The sequence below is a fragment of the Dermochelys coriacea genome, chromosome 1 (genome assembly GCF_009764565.3).
Source record: "Dermochelys coriacea isolate rDerCor1 chromosome 1, rDerCor1.pri.v4, whole genome shotgun sequence".
Classification (NCBI taxonomy): Eukaryota; Metazoa; Chordata; order Testudines; family Dermochelyidae; genus Dermochelys; species Dermochelys coriacea.
The window spans coordinates 112,607,475-112,634,278 of NC_050068.2; the positions used below are offsets into that span (position 1 = coordinate 112,607,475).

The 26,804-nt window shown below is 41.4% G+C and overlaps 1 protein-coding gene across 3 annotated transcripts in view; it reads right to left on the reverse strand.

Moving 5' to 3' along the window:
• SH3RF3 (SH3 domain containing ring finger 3) overlaps positions 1 to 26,804 on the reverse strand; it is a 379,168-nt gene that overhangs the window by 21,863 nt on the left and 330,501 nt on the right. For 2 of the 3 annotated variants that reach the window (XM_043509100.1, XM_038384964.2), the window contains 2 exons: positions 25,758 to 26,008; positions 21,424 to 21,758 (listed from right to left, as the gene is read on the reverse strand). In XM_043509100.1, coding sequence (XP_043365035.1) covers positions 21,424 to 21,758; positions 25,758 to 26,008 — 586 coding nt within the window. The remainder of the gene's footprint in view (positions 1 to 21,423; positions 21,759 to 25,757; positions 26,009 to 26,804) is intronic. The other variant, XM_043509039.1, reaches the window with a different exon arrangement.

Sequence of the window (26,804 nt, forward strand, 5' to 3'; positions counted from 1 at the left end):
AAAGAACGGATGTTGTTTGAACGTCAGCAAACATACACTGCAATGCTTTTTTCTACAATGATTCCCGAGTATGTGCTACTGGCCTGGAGGGGTAAAGTGTCCTACCATGGTGGATGGAATAAGGCTGCCCTCCCCAGAAACCTTTTGCAAAGGCTTTGGGAGTACATCCAGGAGAGCCACAAATGCCAGGACAAATTAATCATTAAACATGCTGGCTTTTAAACCTTTTATAGTATTTTAAAAGGTACACTCACCAGAGGACCCTTCTCCGCCTGGTGGGTCCAGGAGGCAGCCTTGGGTGGGTTCGGGGGGTACTGGCTCCAGGTCCAGGGTGAGAAACAGTTCCTGGCTGTCGGGAAAACCAGTTTCTCTGCTTGTTTGCTGTGAGCTATCTACAGCCTCCTCATCATTGTCTTCCTCATCCCCAAAACCTGCTTCCGTGTTGCCTCCATCTCCATTGAAGGAGTCAAACAACACAGCTGAGATAGTGGTGGCTGAACCCCCTAAAATGGCATGCAGTTCATCATAGAAGTGGCATGTTTGGGGCTGTGACCCGGAGTGGCCGTTCGCCTCTGGTTTTCTGGTAGGCTTGCCTCAGCTCCTTAAGTTTCACGCGGCACTGCTTTGGGTCCCTGTTATGGCCTCTGTCCTTCATGCCCTGGGAGATTTTCACAAATGTTTTGGCATTTCGAAAACTGGAACGTAGTTCTGATAGCACGGATTCCTCTCCTCATACAGCGATCAGATCCCATACCTCCCGTTCGGTCCATGCTGGAGCTCTTTTGAGATTCTAGGACTCCATCATGGTCACCTCTGCTGATGAGCTCTGCATGGTCACCTGCAGCTTGCCACACTGGCCAAACAGGAAATTGAAATTCAAAAGTTCGCGGGCCTTTTCCTGTCTACCTGGCCAGTGCATCTGAGTTGAGAGTGCTGTCCAGAGCAGTCACAATGGAGCACTCTGGGATAGCTCCCGAAGGCCAATACCATCTAATTGCATCCACAGTACCCCAAATTCGACCCAGCAAAATCGATTTCAGCGCTAATCCCCTTATCAGGGGTGGAGTAAGGAAATCGATTTTAAGAGCCCATTAAGTCGAAAAAAAGGGCTTTGTCATGTGGATGAGTGCAGGGTTACATCAATTTAACGCTGCTAAATTCGACCTCAATGCCTAGTGTAGACCAGGGCTAAGAAACAGAAACTTTCATTTTACCTTTCTCACTCTAAAGCTCCCAATACTGAACTTCCTACCAACACAGTCTCATTAAATAAATGAGGAAACTTTATTGCAGTTGATAGAAAAATGGGATCCAGCCAATTAAATTAGGTATTTTTCATGTAACACCAGCTACATCAATAGATAAGAAAGCCAGAGGGAAAAAGTCTTAAAAAAAGGTTAAATGCTATCCATCTGGGAGGTCAGTAACAAACAGGGAGCACTTCCTCAGGTCAGTAGCTGTAAACCACCACTTCCACTGCTTATTTAACCTTGGTCAGTCCTTGCTGCAGTCAATTTATATTACAGTTTTGGATGCTATACATTCCTTCTACTATTCCAAATCAGCTTTTGATGATGGAAGGGTAGGATACAATATGTGATTCTTGGATTATGTCCTCTAGGGAAATTGTTAATTCAGATATAAGAGATGTGAAGGAATTTTCAAACTTGGATCATGGAAGATTTTAATTATTGGAATTGGGATTGTGATAATTACCTAACCTAAGTAGTATGGTAGAGAAGGGTCCAAATGAAAATACTGGATGTAAAATTCCTCAGAATTTAGATCTGAACCTTCCATCTTGAATTTGTGTTTAGTTTTGATAAAGCAGGACTGCTACATGATTTGCTGAATAAGATCCAGTGGTCATCACTAAAAGGTCAGTATTTATCAACAGATAATAACACACAATGGTTAAGTAGTTATTTCTGGTTCTAGGTAGAGGCTAATTCTGTGTTATCTTATATTGTGTGGAAATTCATGGCAAATATTCACCTTTTAATGGAGACCAATGCACATGGTCAATGGTCTGTAATTATAATGTGATGACATGAGTCAAATGCTGAGGAGCATGTAGGACTTAATCATAATATCATTAGCTTTCAAATATCACGAGTATTGCAACACAACTGAGTTATGATTTATGACCATTTTAAATAATTATTTAATTTAGTATGTAATGAAAAGTAAAACAATGTTTTTAAAGCATTTGGAAAAACTACAGATAAATCTCTGTCAATTAGATCTGGTCAGAACATTTCAAACGAAACTTTCAAGTGAAAGTAAAGTTTAGAAAGGGAAAGAAGCTGTAATAATTCAGGTGCCAATTCCACAAAACACTTAAGCATTGACTTCAGTGGGACTTAAGCATGTCCTTAAAGTTAAGCATATGCTTAAGTACTTTGCTGAACTGGGCCTGAGGGACTCTATAAAGTGATAAAGAGAGGCTATTAAAATATATTTAAATATTCAAATCAGGTAAAAATTAGATCTTTAAAAATAAATAGAACCAAGTTAACAAGCTTATTAGCAAGGAAAGAAAAACTAGAGGTTGAAGTACAGAGTATTAACTATTAACAGGGTTCTTCAAATATGCTGCATTTGCAAGAAAAGAAAATTGGTTCACTAAAATATAATGAATTGGAGAGAGAGGTTAAATTATAACAGATTTGTTACATTGGTATTTCTCTCTCTCTCTTTTTCTTTTTAAACAGATGAGGAAGTCGATGGAAAGATGCCTGTCCTATCTCATCCTATTTCCTGATCTTGTACAGAGGGTTACAGCTGATAGTGTACAGCGGATATGATTATAAAAAGAATGGGAACTTTAAAAATAGACAATGCATCATATGCCCAAACAAAAACTTTCAGCGCCAGTACTTGGTGGGAAAGGCTAAAACAGTCAGGCTTATTTGTTACTGGAAAATTGAAAACGTCTCAATAACCTGATAAAATTATCCAAAATTGCACCCTGCTAAAGTGGAATGACCCAAAAGAGACAGTGGGTAAGATCCTATTACCACTGATGTCAATTACAAAACTTCCATTGATTTCAATGAAGCCAGGGTTTCACTCAGTGTCTCTAGTGGCTAATGCCTGCATTGAAGAGTTTAGACTAGTGGGTAGCCATTGCTACCACTCTCGCAATGTATTTCTGGGAATTAGCAAAAAGACGGTCACACTGCTGTTGTGATATCCTAGCATTAAAGTCAAGGGGCAGAATGAGAGTTGCCCCGTAGCTTTTTAAAAAGTTTTAATACTTGACCAGAGTCCTGTGAGCATAAAAGGTCTGTCATTTCAGTGCCGTTAGATCTCCTCTTAAGTTGTTCAGGCTCCACAGTTTGAAACCTCTGGTTCTTAAAAGCTGTTATTAGGGTGTTACATGTCAAAATATCCAAATATTTTTTTCACAGCAATAACTTATTTTCAAGTAAGACAAGCAGGGTGATATTTTATTAGCAGTGAGAAGAGAAATATGCACTTGTTCAACCATCCAGCTTCTGTTCTAGGAATAAAGGGAAGCTCAGCTTCACACAGTCTTTAAGATTTTAGGGAATCAAAAGTGCTCTGAATCAATGAATATTTCAGGCCTCAGTACTTCTGAAGGCACAGCCCAGGGACAGAAGTGTTGTCCGTAGCATTGAGGTTTAGTCAATAATTATTGTGCCTAAAATCTGTGCTCAGAACAACTGAGGATTCTGCAATCCTGTATTGCTGCAGGCCTCTTGGATCCTTATATGGTCCTATGTAAATTACTCCTAGGACACTGAAATGCTTTAAATTCTTTTAATAGTTGGAGGGATCAGTTTACCCTCTTACTCTAAAAAGAATGAAAGATTCCCAGCATTGTTTTAAAAGACTGATTTTTGGTTTCCACAATAAGTGGCCACTAGTTTCTTGTCTGAGAGAGGGAGATGCACATATGTGAATGGGTTAACTTGTTTGATACAGTGACCATCATATAATTTCCATCCAGATGTCATGACTCTCCTTGTAGTGTAATTAATAAGAAGGTGCTCAGATTTGCAAAAGTCAACAAGGCTTAATAGAAGCTGCTTAAGCCTTTGAAAGATTTGTAATAGGTGTATCCATTCTGGTAGAAAGGATAGCTGATAAAAATGGATTTCATATCACCTCCGCTACCACTCCTTTTACATAAGAATTTAAAAGAAACAAACTCAGTAACACCTCTTTCTGGTTCCGACCCCTGCAGGGGAATAATTACCTTAAATTCAGAGTTGAGCATGAGGTACCAAAAATGAAATTTCTCATACTACTACTAGGCTAAAATGCACCCTCTATGGTTAGATGAGTGGTGAGCCAATACTATTGCTTTTCTGATCCCTTTCTATTAGACTGTTCATTTTATTGTGCTATCCTCTCATTACACTTTCATCCCATTTGTCTGTTCTATCCTCCTGTTGCATCCTGCCATATAGGGCTTGTCTCCTCTTACCGGGGGCTCACTGCATGGCAATCGATCCACTGGAAGTCGGTTTAGTGGGTTCAGTGAAGACCCGCTAAATCGACCACTGATCACTCTCCTGTCGACTCTGGTACTCCCCCAGAATGAGAAGAATAAGGTAAGTCGACAGGAGAAACTCTCCCGTCAACCCAGTGCAGTGTAGGCACCGCAATAAGTCGCCCTAAGGTACGTCAACTCCAGCTACATTATTCATGTAGCTGGAGTGGCGTAACTTAGGTTGACTTAGTCCCATAGTGTAGACCTGCCCTTTAGACTCAGAGCTGTCTGGGGCAGGACTGTCTTTGTTACATGTCTGTATAGAGCCTCAGACAATGGGGGTACTGACACTTGACTGGGGTTACCCGGTGCAACCATTATACAAATAATTAATAATATGTCTACACATTACACTCGCAGCACTTCTAACAACACTTCTCTTTATACAGCAACCTAATCTGCTAATACCAAAGAGTGCAACATATCAATTCAAACTCTGATAACTTCAATTAATAACAGAAACTGGTAATTTAAAAAAAACATTCTACAATAAAATAGTAAACCTCAAATGCTACTGTTGAATAGTGAAAATTCTGCTTAAATAGTTCATATTTTAAACAAGATACAAGTCCAATAAAAAATACAAAGTACTGCCATCCTGGAACCAAAATGACAGATTTAGGCTGATATTTTGCCTCCAATGCATCACAGGCAGGTATAAATTCTTCTACTACAATCATACAACAGGAGCAGGAGGAGATTTCTTCTGGACCCCAGCTGCTGATTACCTGAAGCAATTTGCCTTGAAGAAACAGGAGCTTACCATTTTTATATTAGCTACTATATAGTCTAAATGCAAATGCTGTTCTTATTCATAACAAAATGTTCGATCCCGTTTCCATTATGGTTATTTTTGATTTTGTCTAACTAAGATACAATAGCAACATGCCAGCTTTATGAAATAAAATATATAAACAACAACGACATTCTATTCAATTCTATTGGCTCTTAGGCCACTGTCATCACTGTTGCATCTGAGCACCTCCCAGCAGTGCATTAAGCACTGAACCAACACATCTGCCACATATTTGTTCTCTCATCCGCCTCCCAGTGAAAGAAGCGTGTGCACTGGAGTATTTTGTTTTGAATTTTTTTTCCCCCTCATGGTAGAACATTTGTATCAGTGTAAGTATCTGACCTGCACACAGGGCAGAAAAGAATTGGCAATGGGAGGCACTTGGGTACTAGATACCACTTACAGCAAAAGGTATGTGTGTGTTCCAGAAATTTCTGGAAAGTATGACATTTGATTCTGTAGCACATATCAGGCATTTATACCACAAGGCAACAGTACCTGATGTGTTCAGGAATGGAGGAATCATTTTGTTTAGTACATTTGTTCTAATGCAAACTACAACTGGATAAAATGTAAATGTGACCAGAAACTGTTAAAAAGCAAATGCATAAAACTATCCAAAATCGTTATTACTTATTACACTTATGTATAAGGTGCTACTCATCATGGCACCTGGACACAATCTGCACAGGTTAGAACAATGCCGAGCAAATCTCCCCAAAACAGGGAGGATCCGCTTTGTTGTCCTCCATGAATTTCTTCTGAGAGTAGTTGTCATGGAGAGGCTTCAGAGAAGATGCAGTGACAGCAGGAACTGGGGCCTTTAAGGCTTTAAAGATAGTGAGGAGCAACATTTATTTCACCTGAAGTGAACTGGCAGAAAGTACAGAGCACATGTGTAATATTCTTTTACATCAGCTGTATTTTCAGCTACAATTGTAGAAGCTTCTGAATATCCATCAAGGTTAGCCCTAGGATGGCCAAAACCTGCATCTGAGAGAAAGGAGTGAAAACTCTTGGCTGAAGATGAAAGAAGACATTTCTGGTCACTGCTGCCGCTTGGAAGTCCAAGAGCAAGTCCCAGTACAGGGGTGGGCAAACTTTGGCCCGGGGGCCGCATCCTGCCCTCCAGATGTTTTGATCTGTCCCTCAAGCTCCCACGAGGGAGTGGGAGCAGGGGCTTGCCCTGCTCCGGCGCTCCAGCTGGGGAGCATGGTCAGGGATTTGCCCCACTCCATGTGGCTCCTGGAAGCAGCAGCATGTCCCACCTCTGGCTCCTACATGTAGGGGCAGCCAGGGGGCTCCGCATGCTGCCCCTGCCCGAAGTGCTGTGCCACAGCTCCCATTGATTGGGATCCATGGCCAATGGGAGCTGCAGGGGCAGTGCCTGCGGACAGGGCAGCATGCAGAGCCACCTGGCCACGCTTCTGCATAGGAGCTGGAGGGCGGTCATGCCATTGCTTGAGGTAAGTGCTGCCCAGAGCTTGCACCCCTGACCCCCTCCCATGCCCAGTCCCCTGCCCTGATCCCCCTCCCACCCTTTGAATCCCTCAGCCCCACCCCAGAGCCCCCTCCTGCACCCCCAACCCCTCATCCTCAGCTCCACCCCAGAGCCTGCATCCCCAGCTGGAGCCCTCACCCACCCCCCGCATCCCAACTCTCTGCCTCAGCCCAAAGCCCCCCTTATACCCAGAACTCATCATTTCTGGCCTCACCCCAGAGCCCGCACTCCCAGCTGGAGCCCACATACCAACCCCCAATTTCGTGAAAATTTGTGACCCGCCATACAATTTCCATACCGAGATGTGGCTCTTGGGCCAAAAAGTTTGCCCACTCCTGGTCTAGTAGGTTCTCAACATTGTGAAAGACATTAATAATAAGCAAACAAATACCCTCAGTGACCCAAGTCCTGCAAAGTTTTATGCACATGCTTAACTTTCAATTGATTCAAAGGGACTATTTAGGCTTTGTCTATACACAGAAACTGTATCATTTTAACTTTAAATTGGTTTTTTAACTGATTTAGTTTAACTGGGGCAAGACCCTTTGTGAACACACTTATGGTGTTTTAAGAGTGACTTATTTTAATTACACAACCTGCTGCAGTCTAAATTCATAACTTAAATGTGGGCTGGGGAAGGATGAGACTTTTCCTTCCCCTGCATGGGCCGCTCCCAGGGCTGGGTCAGACCCACCTCTGGGAACCTCCCCTGGCTGCAGGAAGCTCCATGGCTGCTGGTTGGGAGCTCATCTCTGAAGACAGAGCTGTTGCAAGCAGCAGCGCAGAAGTGAGGGTGGGGCATGGTATGGTATTGCCACCCTTACTTCAGAGCTGCTTCTGGTGCTACCTTCAGAGTTGGGTGCCCGGCCAGCAGCCACTGCTCTCCAGCCACCCAGCTCTGAAGGCAGCGCCACTGCCAGCAACAGTGCAGAAATAAGGGTGGCAATATTGCATCCCCACTACAGGAGCCTTGAGATCACCCCCCACAAACTCCTTTTGGGTTGGAACCCCCACAGTTAACCCACCATGAAATTTCAGATTTAAATATCTGAAACCATGAAATTAATTATTTTTAAAATCCTATGATCGTGAAATTTTCCCAAATAGACTGTGAATGTGGTAGGCCCCTAAACATTGTATATAAACTGCATGGGGTGTTTTACCAGCAAAAGGTCTCTGAGGACTTGAGAGGAGGCAGGAGTGAGCAGGCCCTGCCACACCTCTTACATGCTTAAACTTAAACATGTGCGTACATCTTTGCAGGATTGTGGTTTTAGGGCTTGTCTACACAGGGACACTCAGGAAAATTAATCCAAATTCATTTTTAAGTGGATTAGTTAATCCATATTAAACACCTATGTGAATATCCTCATTCAGAAGTAAAGTGGCCTTAATTTGGTTTAGTTTAATTCACTTTGGAAGTGAATTAAGACAACCAAATTAAGGCCACTTTAATTCTGAATGAGGCTGTTCACACAGGGGTTTAATGCAGATTAACTAATCCACTTCAAATTCACACCTTTAGTTAATTCAGATTAATTTCCTGGATGCCCCTTGTAGACAAATCATTAGTCTGCTCCAAATCTTCAAAATGCTTCCCCCGCTAACCCACAGCACCACTCTTTTCCAGACTGAGTTTAAGCCTGCCATTAGAATAGATGGGTTTACATTTAAAAACTGTTCTTAAAACTTTTTTTTTTAAAAGTTGGAAAATCAAATGCTCCTCTGTGTCTGGCCAACTCATAGGTTCTGTGTTTCCCCACCACAGCAGATGCCATCATGATTATCTGAAACTGCTTGTGGAATTTGGCCCCCCATAAGCTTTATATATGAGGAATAACTCTTGTTGGGGAAAACACAGCTCTCTGAAGTCAGCTAAAATAGTCTACCAGTTCCACTTTAAAATGCGTTGTCATTTTTAACATATTCACACAGTATATTGTGTTTAATTATTTTCAGCTTCCCAGCCATTCTCTGCCAGTGAGTCCTGCAGATGGCTGTGGTTATGAGTTTTCAGAAGAGTGATTATAGTGACCACTGATTTATAGTAAACATTTTGAGTTTTACAGTATTAGTTTTCTGTAAATACACACATTAGTGAATCTTCAAGTGACCAAAGTATATTTAAAAAACAAAATGTCAATCAGATGGCCTCTGGTTTTACATTTAGCCAGTTTCTAAAAAGCGAGCTTCAGTGTGTTTACTTTAAGCCTGAAGTCCATATGAATTATAGACAGGCTGCAGATATTGCATCTAACAACATACATTTTCTTTGCTATGCTTTAAAAATGTCTAAAGATGATTTTGTCCCAGGAAGTATTTTTAAATGCTTGATTTGGAAACCCTTACTCATTGCTGAGTAGCAACTCATACTGAAGCAAATCCCATTGACGTCAGTAGCACTGCTCCTGGGTAAATGCTAGTAGCATGAATAAGGGCTGCAGAATTCAGCCCACAGAACCCAATCCAGAGTCTGCTGAAGTCAATGGGAAGTATTTCCACTGGCTTCAATGGGCTTTGGACCAAGCCCTAAATCTACTGAACAGCTCTGTTCATATGCTGAGAGGCAGGAAAAGGAAAGCATGTGTGTGGGGTGGGGGGGGGATAGCCATTACTGTGATGACAAACTTGATTCATTTGTTATATGTAAATGTACCACGTGACTGGTTACAACTTGGTCTGGAAGGAATGACTAGACACCACATGTTCAGGCAAACAAAAGATATCAAGAGTGCCCCTTGGCTGAGTTTGCCATATGTCAAAATGATAGCTCAGGGCTTTCTAATCCTACTGTTATCACAAAATTAAAAACAAACACAAAAATTTACACTAATGCTCCTGTTGTTGTAACTTGGCAATGCTCTGAAGTTCCATGATGAAACCAGAGGAACATTGCAGAGATCTGCAGCCACGTTTCATAATAGGCTGTCACAAGACTGATGTTTACCTTCTGGAAGAAAGTGCATTTTCAGTCCATTTGTATAATTCTTTTAGCAGTGTTCATGTAGTCTTTTTATGCCTATAGTTATTCCTGATGTTTAATCCTCATACTATAAGTTACTGCAGAGGACACCAGGAAAAATTTCTGTGTGTGAACCACAGTCACTGAAAAGCAGATTGCAACCAGTTTTTACAGCGAAGCAAACTTCAAACTTGATGCCAGAAACCAAGTGTATCCAAGTACAATTGTTATGGCATCTGGAATATCTGCTATACATCAATGAACACCCAGTCCTGTCTCAACTCTCAGTTGTTGAAAGTCAGCTGGCTCATATGTTCTTAGGGTAAGTCAAGTCAAGGCAAGTCAAGTAAGTCAAAGTAGTTTGCTCTGGCACTCTGTGGGAATGTGAAGTGGTCATGGAGCCACCAATACTGACATATTACAGATTGTTTTCAGAGATGGATTTGAATTGTTTTTCAATGTGTGATGTTTTAGTATGTTCTTCACTTGGAATTAATCTATCTGGAATTTGCTTGGTTGATTATCCTCTGGAAGGCGGAGGGCACCTTATGTTGTGTGCATCACAGATCAGAAAACAGAGGGCAAGGCAAGATCGCAGATGCAGAGTTCATATTGCATTCTTTTACCTCTGTACAGGAACTGTGAGATCAACAGTCTTAGCAATTAGGAGCTACAATCGGCCCACATCATCATCTATAGGGAGACAAGGGAGTGTGTATCGGGTTTGTGGCAGAATGGTACCAGTGCCCTTGACATGGATAGTCTGGCCTGGTTGAACTGCACTGTGTTCAGAAACTGGAGGCTAACAGACAGGTCTGAAGTCAGGAGCTATGTCTCAGAGTCAAAAGTTGGAGCCAGGGTCAGACAGAAAATAGGAACCCAAGTCAATGGTCAGCACTGAGTTGTAAGCCAAAGAGCCAAGCCTAGGTTTAGAGCTGAAGCAGTCAGAAACCAGGGCAACAGGGTTCAGGGACCAGGGCTGGAGCAGGAGCCAGGAACAGGACAAGGTTGAAGTCAGGAACTGGGGATAAAGCCAGGAGTCAGACAGCATAAAGTAGGGTCTGTAGCAGCAGCAAGCGAGGATCCACAGTGTTGCACAGACAACTTCCTGTGTCTCTCTCCAGCTTAAATAGTGGACCCAGCCCAGTCAAGGACTCCAGAGCTCCTCCACTCAGGCTGCTGTGGGCAGTGCCTTTAGTGGAGGATAAGGCCTTAGAGCTCCCAATTCTCCAGTCACTAGTAGAACCATCAGGTAGTGGTGTGAATGCAGCCGTGGCCCGAGTGCCCATGGGACCAGGTTCAGAACTGGTGGATCCTCACAGTGGGTGCATCTGTCATGGGCTGCTGAGACAGGGAGTGCTGAGCTCTGGGGGTGGACCTGGGAAGCTGGATAGATGCTCAGGAGGGATATAATGGAAAACAGGATCAATGGAGGGGCTGAGGCTACTCCTCTCTCATGCTAGCTGAGTGTGCTCCACAACTTTGCTAAGAATTGCTGTGATGCGAGTGTCCCTTTGCATGAGAGAGGAGGGTATCTTAATTTACATCACCCTTCTGCCACTTATCTGCCTGTAGGTTTTCACCCTACACTAGCCTAGAAGAGGTTAATGGGGCTGAGAAGGGGCCAATTAAGCGGACAGGCCACCCCAAGGGAATTAGATGGCCTAAGTAATCCCAGATTGATGATGGAACCCAGAGAAGAAGGAACAGGTGGGGCTAGTATAAAGCCAACAAGTTGGCAGCAGAAAAAGATGGCAGAAGGGGCCTGCAGTGTGGAAGGCTGCAGTCACTCTCTGGACACTACAGAGGGAAAGAAGGAAACCCACAGAGAGAGAGAGAGAGAGAAGCAGCCCTGGGATCCAGGCCCTAAAGGAAGGGTTTACCCAGAAGGGTGGTGGAGTGGAAGCCTGAGAGAAGCGGAGTAGAAAACATCCCAGGGAAACAGTGTCAAGAAGGGATGTTGCAGAGCTTGGCTGCTGATCAAAGAGTCCCTGAGCTGGAACCCTGAGTAGAGGGTGGGCCTGGGTTCTCTTACCAGCCACTGGGGAAGTGGTACAATCAAAGCAGTGGATTTGAAGGATAGTTTGTCCTGTGGGACTTTGATATCCCAAAAAGGGGGTGGTGGTGGTGGGGGAAAACAGTGACCTGACCGGAGAGCCAAGCCACAAAGAGGGAGCACCACACGCCATGAAGAGAGAGCACCCTGAGTCACAGAAAGAGGCTGTGTCACACACATGAGCAACAAAAGGGATGTTGGATCTGGAATGAGTTAATCCCTAGAGTAGCCAAGTGGAAGCATCCTAGCAGTGAGTATAGCACCCTGGGACAATGCCTCCATACAGATATGTCCGTCCCCCCCGCCACCGATAAAGAGCATTTAGGCTCCTTCTACCACATCACTATTTCATTTTCACCCACTGACACCACCTGACAGCATAAGTTTCACTGAAATATCTAATGGTGTGTGCTACACCACTACACCCTCTAGCCCAATTTGATTATTTTTTGATGCATGTCATAGAATCATAGGACTGGAAGGAGGTCTTCTAGTCCAGTCCCCTGCACTCAAGGCAGGACTAAGTATTATCTAGACCATCCCTGACAGGTGTTTGTCCAACCTGCTTTTAAAAATCTCCAATGATGGAGATTCCACAACCTCCCTAGGCAATTTATTCCAGTGCTTAACCACCCTGACAGTTAGGAAGCTTTTCCTAATGTCCTACTTAAACTGCCCTTGTTGCTGCGGGACCTCACTCGATATGCCATTCCATCTTGACTGTGAACCATTAATAACTACTTTCTAGGAAAGGTTTTCCAACCAGTTATGCACCCACCTTATAGTAGCTCCATCTAGGTTGTATTTCCCTAGTTTGTTTATGAGAAGGTCATGTGAGACAGTACCAAAGACTTACTAAAGTCAAGATATACCACATCTTCTGCTTCCCCCCATCCACAAGGCATTACCCTGTCAAAGAAAGCAATTAGCTTGGTTTGACACCATTTGTTTTTGACAAATCCAGGCTGACTGTTACATATCACCTTATTATCTTCTAGGTGTTTGAAAATGGATTGCTTAATTATTTGCTTCATTATCTTTCTGGGTACAGAAGTTAAGCTGACTGGTCTGTAATTCCCCGGGTTGTCTTTATTTCCCTTTCTAGTGATTGGCACTATATTAGCCCTTTTCCAGTCCTCTGGAATCTCTCTCATCTCCCATGATTTTTCAGAGATAATTGCGAATGGCTCAGATATCTCCTCAGCTCCTTGAGTATTCTAGAAGGTATTTCATCAGGTCCTGGTGACTTGAAGACATCTAACTTGTCTAAGTAATTTTTAACTTGTTCTTTCCTTATTTTAGCCTCTGATCCTATCTCATTTTCACTGGCATTCACTATGTTAGATGTCCAATCACCACCAACCTTCCTGGTGAAAACCAAAACAAAAAAGTCATTTTGCACTTCTGCCAGTTCCACATTTTCTGTTATTGTTCCTCCCCCCTCGTTGAGTTGTCTTCCTCCTGCTTCTAAAGTATTTGTAGAATGTTTTCTTGTTACCCTTTATGTTTCTAGCTAGTTAAATCTCTATTTTTTTGCCTTGGCTTTTCTAATTTTGTCCCTGCATATTTGTGTTATTTGTTTATATTCATCCTTCATAATTTGATCTAGTTTCCATTTTTGTAGGACTCTTTTTTGAGTTTCAGATCATTGAAGATCTCCTGGTTAAGCCAGGGTGGTCTCTTGCCATACTTCCTATCTTTCCTATGCAGTGGGATAGTTTGCTCTCGGCTCTTAATAATGTCTCTTTGAAAAACTGCCAACTCTCTCAAACTGCTTTTCCCCTTACACTTGCTTCCCATGGGATCTTATCTACCAACTCCCTGAGTTTGCTAAAGTCTGCTTTCTTGAAATCCATTATCTTTATTGTGCTGTTTTCCCTCCTACCATTCCTTAGAATCATGAACTTTACCATTTCATCATCGCTTTCACCCAAGCTGCCTTCCACTTTCAAATTCTCAGCCAGTCCTCCCTTTTCGTCAAAATCAAATCTAGAAGAAAAGGAGTACTTGTGGCACCTTAAAGACTAACAAATTTATTAGAGCATAAGCTTTCGTGAGCTACAGCTCACTTCATCGGATGCATGAAGTGAGCTGTAGCTCACGAAAGCTTATGCTCTAATAAATTTGTTAGTCTTTAAGGTGCCACAAGTTCTCCTTTTCTTTTTGCGAATACAGACTAACACGGCTGCTACTCTGAAACCTGTGATTAAATCTAGAAGAGCCTCTCCCATAGTAGCTTTCTCCACCTTCTGAAATAAAAAATTGTCTCCAATACATTCCAAGAACTTCTTGGATAATCTGTGCCCTGTTGTGTTATTTTCCCAAAAGATGTCTGGGTATTTGAATTCCCCCATCACCACCAAGTCCTGTGCTTTGGATGATTTTGTTAGTCTGTAGTAGACCCTATCATGATAATACTCTTGTTTTTACCCCTTTTATTCTGTCTCCTATTTCCATCTCAACCTCAGTCCAAGTATATACATTTTTAATATATAGGCAACACCTCCTCCCTTTTTTCCCTGCCTGTCCTTCCTGCAAATTCGGATCCTATATTTTTTCACATAACATACACAGTACTTTATCTTTTTCTTTCCAGCACTCCCTTGTGTGCCCTTGTCTTTTGTCAGTTCTTTGGTTTTCCCCCAAGCAAAGCTAAGGATTTAGTAAACAACACAGGCCCTATTCAATATAAAATTAGACCTCTGTAGGTGTGAGCAAAATGCTACGTCTTGGTGTTCACATAGTGTCATCTTGAAGCCAAAGCATTCTCCATTCACAATTTCTTTGGTTTCACCCCCCTTATAGCTTGCACTCGGTGGGAAACAACTTTCCTATTCTACAAGAGTTTGAGATTTCAATTTTTTTCCCATCCAAATGCGGGGTGAAAAGTAAATCTACAATTTTTGAGAACCAATAATCCAAACCTTTTTTTGATCCAGTATATCAAAATATGTTTCAATTTTTACTTTTTATATTTTTAAAACAATTTTTACTGTAAGTTAACTAAAATCTCAAGAGTCATTTTGAATCAAAAATAAAACATTTTGTTTGTCAAAATGGGGCATTTCTACAATTTCAGAACTGTTTTTCAAAAAATTTTCAAATTAGGTTTGTCTAAACCAGCCCTTTCTGGTATTTTCTGTTGGCGGTGGGTGGGTGGGGACATTTTGTTGGAAAATTCCTGAGCAGCTCTACTGATAGCCACAAAGTACAGCACAGAGATGTTAGCGATGATACCAGGAAAAATTTCCCTGTGAATATATGAGGGATCCTTTGATTACAATACAGGAAAAATGGGTTTTCAGAGGCTGCTTTGCAGCAAAATCAAGGTGCAAAATTTCTGTGGGACGTTTGAAAGCATTTCATAACATAAAAATCTGAGGAAGAAAAAGAAATTTTGATCAATGGTATACTGCCTTTGACCTAAGCAAAAGAACCCCCACCAGTCAAAAAGACCATCTGTTTTCCTGTAAAGCAGAAGTATGCTATGTTTTGACAGCTGGGGTTCATGCTTTTGGCTGGGTTAATTGCCAGCCTGAAAAATATTCAGTTGTTTGCCCGTTTTTTTTCTCCTTTTGATTGAGCTTTAGTGATGGAGGAGAAGGCGCTGGAGAGATCTGAAGCATGAGCTCTCTACCCCAAATCTGCATTCTGTGGCCTGAACTCACATGATTGGAAGAAAAGGCTTCCCTCACGGGCCAAGTTTCTGGTGAATCACTTGATGGTCACAAGATCAGCCTTCTGAAGTGTGGAAAGCTGAAGATCGTTAATGGTGACTACAGCCCGCTATAGTGTGTTGAAAAGAAATGGATCCCCTTTCACAGGACAGAACTTAATGTTTTAGCTTCTTATATTTTTGATGCAAAACTTGACAAAGTCACTACTTTTGTTTTCTACATTCAGAGGAAATCAAACTAGAAGAGGAACTAAAGCGTGGTGCTTTTTTGTAAATTACTTTTTTATTTTTGCCATGCTTTATTTTTTTTTGTCTTCCACTTTCTTCTCAGGTGAATGTTTCAAAGCAAAAAATAAAATAAAATAAAATAAAAATTTGCATCACTTCACCTCTACTAAGATTATTGAATTCCACTTCCAAAAATGTAACGTTAGTCATATTGAAAGTCCTTAGCTTCTTTTATATTTACTTGTCCCAAAGTGACCACTATTTTGGTCATTTAATATCTAATAAAGTCAGTGGGAGTTGAAAGTGCTCAGCACTGCACATTTCAGACTGACCCTCCATTTTCTGAAAGAAGAATTCAATTTTTTTAGTAGATACAAAGTGATAAAAATCCTTTTCACTTTCACACAAGTTAAAAATATATGAAAAAGCTGCAAAACAGATTTTAAAACTTAGACATTTGGAACTGAGGGGGCTCTGCCTCTTGTAGGCTCAGGTCCTTTATGCAGAATTTTAATACTATACACTGAACCTATCAGCCTGGTGATTTAGAGTCACAGTTTCAACAGGCAATCTGGATGAAGACTTTTACTATGAAATAAGGAAATAGAAAATCTAACACTCTCTCCTATTTTACTGAGCCAAATTTTCAAAGGGACTTCTATCCAACCTCCAAATTTGCATCTGTAACTTTGTTAGCATAATTATTTTTGTGCTAAATAACCTGAATTTGAAGAAGGAAGCAACACAGGTGAGGAAAAAAGACATCTATCCCCTCTATTATCTATACGATTTGTACTTGCAAAACTGTAGGTGTTTGTTCAGAGGCTTTGTCTGAAAATCTCGTTACCTTAACACCAATAAACAGCAATATGATATGTTTTCCCCATTGCTGTGATCTGTTTAACAGATTTACGCAGCTCCTGCATAGATTCTAGGAATTCATTTGTTAGTTTTACCCTATTTTAAAGCTGCAAACAGATTTTTTTCTGCACACTTAGAACAACTGTTTAATTTTGGTTTGCCAATTTTCAAACATTTTTGTACATTCTGGCTGTTAAAGCAAAAAAGAGCCAGTAAAACTTATGATAAATTAACAGGCTGCTCACAAGAGCAATCACTTATCCTCAACTTTAGCAGAAACTGTGCCAGACGTTTACAGGAATTTAATCAAAATTCTCATCAAAAATGAAATGAGTGGATTTTACAGAAAGTTTAATTAGAGTGGTCAAACCACCCAGTGTGACTTGCTTGATTTGATTAAAGTAATAAGGAGCATGTTTAATGAGAAATGGATTAATTCATTCAAATAAATGGCTTTATCAGAGGTGGTAAACAGTGTGTGTGTGTGTGGGGGGGAATATATATTAAATAACAGAACACAGGTCTTTAGTTTCATTCTCTTGCTGAGATCTCTCTCTCATTCAGAAAGTTTAGTAGGGCTCACAGCTACAGATCCAGTTGTAGCTACTTAGTAATTAACTAGATAAGTAACTGAAGAGACTCAGACACAATTTCTATCATAAAATGAAGCAGTTTGCATTCACTTTTATTTTTCGTTATCTTCCCTCTGACCCAGTGACATTTTAGGGAGTCTCTGTTCAATCTACTGGAAAGGGATTTGTTTGGACACCTGGAGCGGTGATATTTTGTTCCTGGAGCAGAATAATGTTTACCTATGAACCCCATAATGGCTTGTGATGGGAGGTCTGTGGTGAAACCGCTAAGCAGGAAACTACAATTCCCCATTGCCCCCTCCCCACTGAACATCTTCTTTCCCTGGCTAGGTAGAAGGAAAGATCCTGGCCCAGGAAATGACAAGGCACTTCTGGCAGGGGAAAATGATTCCCATTAGCCACATTCCCCCTGCACTTCCCTTTCTCCTGGCCATGTAAGAGGAAGGACCCAGAAAGTGATTGGGCACTCTCGGGAAACAGCAGTCACCTGGTGAGCCAGGAGCTGGAAAGGAGCCAGTTGCAGGGACCTCCCAGGAAATGCATGCAGAGCTGCATGTGGAACAGGCTGTGACTGCTGGACATGACAGCTGGGTGCAAGTCTGTATGAGAAATATGAGTAGAGGTCTACTTGAATTGTAGGGGTCTACTTAAATTCCATGTCACCTTTACTTCTCTTCTGCTGCTGCTGGTGGGCAGTGCTGCCTTCGGAGATGGGCACCTGGGCAGCAGCCACTGCCCTGCCTTCAGAGCTGGGTGGCTGGAGACCAGATTTCATGGTCCATGATGCAATTTTCATGGCTGCGAATTTGGTAGACCCCCTACTCATGAGGGAGTAGCGGTAGCTGGGCAGGGAGCCAGTGCAAAGGGGCCCCTAGGGAGAGACACACGATTAAGTGATTCTGGCCTGGAAACCCACAAACTCCCATTTCCTTGAACAAAGGCTGGATTGGAGAGGGCACCCCAGGCTATAGGTCTGAAGAGCCCTAATTCTTGATTGGGCTGCCGCAGGAGGCCCAACCAGAACTGCTATTGCTCATCTTGAAGTGTAACTGTTTAACCCTCTGTACCAAGGGTATTTGCCAGCTTCCGTTTTCCTGCCAGCACTAGTAAAATACCCGTTCACTTCGCCTAGGTCTAGCTGCTGAAGCACTTTCAGGGCTTGCCTGAGTCATAGTACACCTGGCAGGTTACTGGTAGGTGAGGGGTTTGGTGTCCTGCAGCACTGAGCAGCTATGATAATTACAGGGCTTTCTCCCACATCTGGATTTACCTGACCCTCTTTCATGGTGTGTATCATGTGTCCCTCTCCCTGTCCTTTGCCCAGCAATTCATGACTCCCACTGTGCCCCTCATCCTCTTTTTCTACCTCTTTGCTTCCACTCCTCCTGCTGTTCTGTGCAGTGACTCCTGTTAAACCTCCCAACTTCCACTACTGGCCTGTCTCTCCTCTTGGGCCTCCCATACATTGTTGCCCCTTTGATTTCTGTTCTACTCGCTTCCCTTTATTCTGCACCCAACCTGCTATTCCTGTAGTGTCTCCTTCTGCTTCAGGGAGGGATCCGTTAGTCCTAAGGGAGAGAAATGTGGGAGAAGGAGTAAGGCTGAAGGAAGACTGCAAGTGCACAGTTAACTTGAACCCCTGCAATGGGCCAAATTCTGCCTTCTGACCTGCGAGTAGCTCCCAGGAAGTCAATGGATGTTCGACTCCTTTGAAAATCAGTGACCTTCACATAGTGCCTAAATATGAATTTAGTTTCTGAAGTTTGCCAGGTTGGAAAGTTTTGACCAAGATGTTTCAAAAATAGGTTGAAACAGAGGATTGATGTCTGAGATTTTAAAAGTTGTCCCTGCAGGATTAAATGTAATGGTAGATGAGTGGCTCTATCCCCTGCACTGCTCTGAAAAACTTAACCTTGGGGATTACTTTTGCTGCCTCCCTTTAAACCACAATGAGATGGGCTCACAACAAAATCTGAGGACGTTTGGACTGTGCTCATATCTGAACTGTATGGCTGACCTCTGTCTCTATCCAGACCTGAATCTCGACTTTGTGGCTCAGGCTCTTCTCTAGTAACAGGTGGCTTTAAATTTGTTACTAGCCTAAATCTCAATTTCCTAAAAATTCTATTCAGATTTTATTCTGATTGTGCAGAGAATAGGTGCGTAGTTTGGACTGAACAAGCCTCAATCACTGCTTCTAAGAAGAGGGATAAGATAAGAATGAAATGCAATATGAATAGATTTGGGGTCTATTGCTCAATTCACATGACAGTTATATGCCTGTCTCTCCCTCAGAAGGAGAAGAACAAGCCTTTAAGATTCCAATTTACCATTTTAATAATCACTTCCTCTTCCACACTTTTTTGCAAGGACTATCAGTTTTCAGGAATACTTTGCATTTCTGAAATATATAGTTAGTTTATTGATTACTGTCCATAAAGATCAAATAACCATATGGCTTTTATTTTCCCTCAGACAAAGTCAATAACTTTAAGATTTATATGTTTGGATGAATTTACAAATATTTTAGAAAACAACACAGTATAACTGGGCTTGGGTAGTTTTAATGTGGAATCTTACTAGAAATCTATCAACAAAAATATTTGGATTTCTTTTTGAGTTTTTTTAAAAAAATACCAAAATCCCACTGCATTAGGTCCTGATGAGGAACACATTTCTGAGGCAACATAGATCTTCCACTAAATTTGCCAATATACTGTAGGTTTTCTTTCCCTTACAAAAGTAGTAACTTGGGTTGCAAGTAAAAAAGGAATATACCAGTCATGTATCATGGAACATTCAGTGTTAGTTGGGAATTCATTCTTTTGAAACAGATACCTAAATTTCACATCCAGGAAGAATTCAATGCCCTTCTTCTCTTTATTGAAAGACATCAGGAAGATACTCAAGAGAAAGGATTAAGAGGGGATTTTAAAACTCGCATTCCTCATCTTTGTGAAACTAGTAAATATCTGTGAACCTGAGCACATGTCATATTTACCAAGTTTCCTTCAGCACACTCAGGAGATCTCCAAACATAGCATTATTGTGGGTGCAGTAAATGTTTATCCCATGCATGTCTGTCACTATGGAATGACTTAGTGAATTTAGAAAAAAATAAATTCTGCAAATCCAGGAGAAAGCTAGACTCCTCACCTCTCATGCTCTTCAAACACAAGCCATAGCTTGCTTCCAGGCAGAGTTTATCAGTAGGCTCTGCTATGATATATGGGAACTGTTTGCAAAGGGTAAACTCTCGGTGAAAGCAAAATATTTGTTAAGAGTCTAAAAGGCTGAGAATGTTTAAAGCCCTGGCTTTCATTAGCAACATGTTTAAGGCGCAGACATTGAAATATTGTTTCCAATGTTGATTCCTAGAAGCTTGAATCTACAATGTATCAATCACATACTGCAATGAGTCATATTTAATCCAGTTCTCTGTTTCACTGAACCTTGGCAATGCAATTTTCTGAAAGAAATGGAGATGTTTACAGAACTGTTAACAGCTCCTACCATTTACATGTCAGTGTTCTATTATGCTTCCATCACCAGCACCCAAGGCTTGTACCTCATAAAACTTCTTCCATGTAATTAGGCAGATAGTTTCTGACTTGGCCACATGGTTGTGAAGCCTGTCTCTTCAATAATGTCTTCCTAGGCTATTTCAAATCCGTAAAATTCAGACACCGACCATGTAAAGTGCCGGAAGGTAGAAATGTAACAGATTAACAGCAAAACTTATTTCTCATGTGCAAGTGGATAATGCTACAGTATAACCAATGAACAGACTTTAAAAAGTATGAAAATAGCTGTACATGTGGATGCCCCGTGGTTACATGATGAAATGCTGCTTCTGCCTCTCCTAGAAAACCTGGTGAGCAAAAGCATCTCTTGATGTTTGTCCTTTGCTTCCCTTATTTAAACGCTAGCATGGGGGACCGTTGACACCTATAGGGGATTGTTTCTCTAGCTTGTTCTATGACAGTGAGCTAGGAAAAACCTTAGTCTATAAATGCAGCAAGCTTGTTAAACATGCGAGTTTGACAGATTAAACAGGGGAAGTATCACATCTCTCCTCACACACACAAGAGGCATTAATCAAAAATATATGGTTTTAGCAAGGACTTTGGTGGAAACAGAAGAAGAAAACAAGTCAGCTATTATTCAGGATTTTCAAAAAGGCACGCTGCTTCCCCCACTGCTAAATTACACCAGAGAAGGCAATTACCTTTTCATTTTTCCTCTCCTCTGCTTTGCAGGAGGTGTTGGTTGGACTTGAAGTCACCAAGCTGCTGATTGGCCCATTTCCTGCCTCCCCGTTCAAGTTGGCCGCACTGACATTTGGAGGAGTAATGGCTGCTGCTGCTGAAGTGAGAGGAATGATGGGCCTGGCACACTGTGCTCCAGGAATAACTTGGACAGGGGACTGGTGGACGTGTTGTGGAGAAGCCATGGAGTGTGATCTAACCACAGTGGCTGGGAGACGGGATGGAGAGTTCTGGGTTCTCAGTGGTGAGACGGTTGCTGTGGGCCGTTCTGGTACCTGGGCAGAAGGGTGTGCTACTGAAGAATAACAGGGGGAAAACAAAGCAAAGAATGCAGCTTGTATGTACTTATACACGTCAAAGTAACAGATAATTTTATTTACTTTATGATAAACTTACTTTACTCCCTAGTGTTAAACTGTTCACAGGAGAGGTAAAAGTTTGTCTTAACATCAGAATGTATTGTATTGGAAGAAGAGCAGGGCAAAATTTTTCATCCAAACTTATTTTTGCTGAAAAATGCAGATTCAGGTCAACCAAAACATTGTGTGAATTTGTGTCGACTTTGGCAAATTGTTTCAGTCAAAGAAAAGATTTCAGTAATGTCTAAATCAATCATTTTGACATGTATAAAAATGACACTTTTTGGTTTTCTGGGCTAGATTCATAAGGGCACCATTCACAAAAATGAGGAGGTTGTGGTGCTGCCAGCCTCCCTTGAACCCCAACAGCCCCGTGTGTAGGGCGCTTACTTAGGACATAGGAGACAGGTTCGCATTCCCACTCTGGAGCAGGGACTTGAACCCAGGTGAGTGTCCTAACCACCAGGCTATTGGCTATTCTGATTAGTTTTCTCTCAGTCTATCCTGCTGAAGCTGTTCTACTTTGTATAAAATACCTGAATTGTCATTAGACCCCAGACAGAGAATGAGAGTGACTTTATAGCCCATGGTTAGAGTACTTACCTGGGAATGGGGACAGGTCCCTGCCCCAATAAAAAATTAAGTATTTTATACAAAGTGGAACAGCTTCAAGGGAGAGTGAAAGAAACCTACCCTACCTAGGATAGCCTGTAGCCCCATTCCAGAATGGGGATTCAAACTTAAGTCTCCTGTCTCCCACCTCCCGGGTGAGTGCCCTAGCCACTGGGATTTCAGGTATAAGAGTATATGTGGGGAGGATGGGAGATAGCACCACTACCAACAAAAAATATGGGGCTCGGGTCAAACAGATTTTTTTCTCCAATTTTTCAGAACTACCAGTGAATCAAAAAATCAGTTATCACATGGCTCTACCTGAAAGTCTTTCCCTCATATGAAACACACAGTGTTTTAAAATAAAAACCCACAATTCCCACCACATCTTATAAACAGCCCACTGAGTGTATTGTTGACTTCTACAATCATTGAGTGTCCATGGTATTTACTCTTCAAAGTAAACACAAATATACTCCATTTTAAAAATAAATTCCTACTTCACTCTAATAGTTACTGTTAACTCCTTGATCATTTCTGGAGCTCTCAACTGTTAAACCTATATCAGCAGGGACTAATTTAGATTATTAAAACTGATCTTGTATTTTTGAAATGTGATTTTAAGAAACCAAAAACTGTACTATATTTTAGCCTTAACAAAATGTATCGGCACTTTAAAAAAGAGAATAGTAAATTACTATGCTGTTCAAGACAAGTCAAGAAGTGCCAATCATTAAAGCATGTTTGAGATCAGCTTTATTTCTGACAGGAAAGTCCTAAAGGGACTATGCAAATCATTTAGTATTCCTTCCCCAGATAGGTGAACTCTACTTCACCTCAGCAGATCACCACCAAGAACCAGGGAACTACTGCTCATCTATATAACAATAACTACAACACACTGACTATCAGTGCCAGATCTCCAAGGATCCAGGAAACTACAGAATGCTTCATGTGTCAAAAAGTATAGCACAGAGCTCCAGTTTCATTTCCATGCGTAAGTCTTTTCTGATCTCCAGGTGGGTTCATTGCTTTGTACAGTGGAGAAGAATAGGCCAGAGTAGGCATTCCCAACACTTAAACAATTCAGTAGGTCTCTTAAAATCCATTTTCTTAAGAAAACTTTTTATGCAGCACTAAAACCAATCTGTGGAGTTCTGTCATGGGATATTACTGAACAGCATAGTAAAATTCTAAAAAGGATTTTCTATTCATATTTGTCAGAACAGCACCTGCTCTTACATTGTTAGGGTTTAAAATGGCAAAGGGCATCACCCCCGTGCTCAGTGTACAAACTGATCACTATCTGAGATCATGAAGCAGTTCCACCCTTAATCTTATTCCCATGTTATACACACAACACTGGATGCCTATTGAGATTTTTTCTAATGTCTTCTTGAAGCATCAGATATTACCCACCTCTGGAAGGCAATCAACTAGATGGACACCTGTGCTAGATGGACCCCTGATATATTCCAGTACAGCAATTCCTATGTTGGTATGATTCTCTTTCTCAGTTATTCCCCGATCCAACAGAGTTTTTTTAAATCAATGTTGAATTTAGCAATCCACCAAACTGTTACTTATTTGTCTTGAATTTTTTTGTAACCTTGTCCTCTAGGAAGAGTAAGAGCTCAGGAATTTAGATTTTTTCCAGATTGTCATTTTCTTTTTTACTGGCTTCCCTACCTCGATTACCTAACAACATGTAATGAAATATATAGGCTATCTCCAAATACAGGTTAGAAATGGGTAAAATTGATTTACTCCCACCTAACTCATCCCCTCCCAATCTTTATGTACAAATTGTATTTGTGGGTAGGCTAATCAAGTGGCACACTTGTTTGGGCTTTGTGTAATGTGCAAGCCCTCTACAAGCCTAAGACCAGTGTTCAAGGTCTGAAAATATTGCTACAGCCAGTTTGGTTCCAAGGTGAAATGGTATTTCTATAGATCTCTAAGATAAGAATACAAATGATGGAACTTCATTGCATGCTGCTACCCTCCTCTAGATTTAAGGTTGATTCAATAGTCATACTGACATGCATTATTTGTTTAATACAGGCATCAGCGTTTCTAGGCTTGAAGGAAACTGACAGTGCCAAAAACAGCAAAAGAAATGGTTGGAGAAGACTCAGCTGTAAGCAAGGCTTCTACAGTCTATTGCTGTCTTTGCTCTGAACATCTGTGGGTTTGGATTGTACTGTGTCAATCATGCTTTTAATTAGCAATGTTCACTGAAGACTATTTTTGTTCTGGACTGTGGGGGAGGGATAGCTCAGTGGTTTGAGCATTGGCCTGCTAAACCCAGGATTGTGAGTTCAATCCTTGAGGGGGCCATTTAGGGATCTGGGCCAAAAAAAATTGGGGATTAGTCCTGCTTTGAGCAGAGAGTTGGACTAGATGACCTCCTGAGGTCCCTTCTAACCCTGATATTCTATATTCTATGAAAAGGAGGTCAGCCTAGATGACCATAATGGTCCCTTCTGGCCTTAATCTGAGAATCTATGCTTTATATTGTAGGATACCTTGTCTAGTCTGTTCTGAATCTAAAATTTTCAGTTGCCAGCATTCCCAGTACTTCTCTAGCTCAGTCTTTAAACACAAGGGCTCAAGTCACCATAAAATATTAAAAACAAAACAGCTTTAAATTTTTCCATGAAGATCTACCATGTAATTTACTTCTAATTCACTCAACATTGCAAATATTTAACATCAGGAAAGCAGCATAAATTCTTCTCCAGAAAAACCATGCTTTGCATCAAAAAGGAAAACCAGGAACAACAATGGCCCCCTGCTGTGCAAGCCTCTTATTCATATTTCAAAAAGGTGGCACTATTTTTTGGATATCTTCCTTTGCCACCAGTACTGAGTCCTCTTCTGTCTAATACAGAACTTTCATTCTTGAAGCCCAGTGACATGTTTCTTAATTTTAAGTCACACGTTACTTCCTTTGTGATAAGTGCAGTATTTTTTTTTTGTCAGTAAACCAACTGGACTTAGAAATGCTAATCTTCTTAGTATGCAGGATGCTTTATTCTCTAAAATAAATTACGTAAATATTTGTAACCACTGTAATCTATTTCAGCTGTGACTACAACACAATCTGATAAACACAGCATATTTCCCAGAGATCTATTGAAGTCTGTAAATATTACAAGCAATAAAATATATCCTAATACAGATGGCTGAACTTTGACTAAAATGAAAGACTTGCAAAAGAAACCTGTAGGTACAATAGGATTCCAGTGGCTTGTTCATAAGGGATACAATATCAAATTCTGAGAAGGTAAGGCAAGAGGCATTAGGGAGACTATACATACCCATCTGCAAGGCACTGCGAGTCTGGCTGACCATTTGCTGGGCTGAATACCTCATGCAGTTATTCATCTGAGGAGACGCAGTCTGTTGTTGGGGATGTGTCTGAGGTGCAGTGATTGGAACAACAGGTCTGACAGCAGTGGCTGTATTTGTAAGACTTGCACCTCCTGGGTGAACAGCTCCTGGGGATCCTTTTATTGTCTGAGCCCCACCTGCTAAGCTATTCCTGGGCTGGCCACCTCCGATAGGCACTCTAAAGAGAAAGGAAGTGGAATGTGAAAACTCTGTTATGACATAATTACTCATCTACTGCAGTGATTGCCATAAACTACCAGAAGTCCCCTGAAGTGAGACATGATACAAATTAAGGTAGTAAAATAAAATGAAGTTTAAGGTTAAGTATTATATTTTGTTTATGTTTCCCAGAAAAATATGTATTTTGGTGGAATTTTGCACCTTCTCCACTGCTCCCCACATGGGGAAATCTCTCAAGTTTGAATGTTCAGCACAAGATACAAATGTTATAGGAACAGAAAGATCACCTTTTTTCTCCATTAACCTCTTTGAAATCCAGAATTCCTGCTTTAATTTATTCCAATAGGCATCTACATATTACCAAGTAAATCCAGAAGAAACAGATGTCGCCAAAATGCTGTTTTGTACAGCAAGGCTATTTTTGCAGGTGGCAATGGAAAAATAATTAAAATGAGCCGTGAAGATATTAATGTAGGGCCTGAGCTCCATGCAAATTTAGGTGGAAAAAAAGATGGGCAGCACCAAATCCCTACAGTCTGCCTGTAGAATCAGAATGATGATGTTCAGGTTTGGACTGGGAACCTCAAAAACAGCTGGTTTGGTTGGCTTTGGATATTCACATGAACCATTCACCCAGTTCTAATTCAGAAGCATGGTAAGTGAGCCCAGAGGCTAGGTGAGCTCAACTGACCTTACTGGAAGGGAGATCTGTTTACAAGCAAACAACGAATCCCCCTACAAAACCCAGCTATGGGGAGGAGGTTGCTACGGGCTGTGTGAGGGCAGGGGGGTAG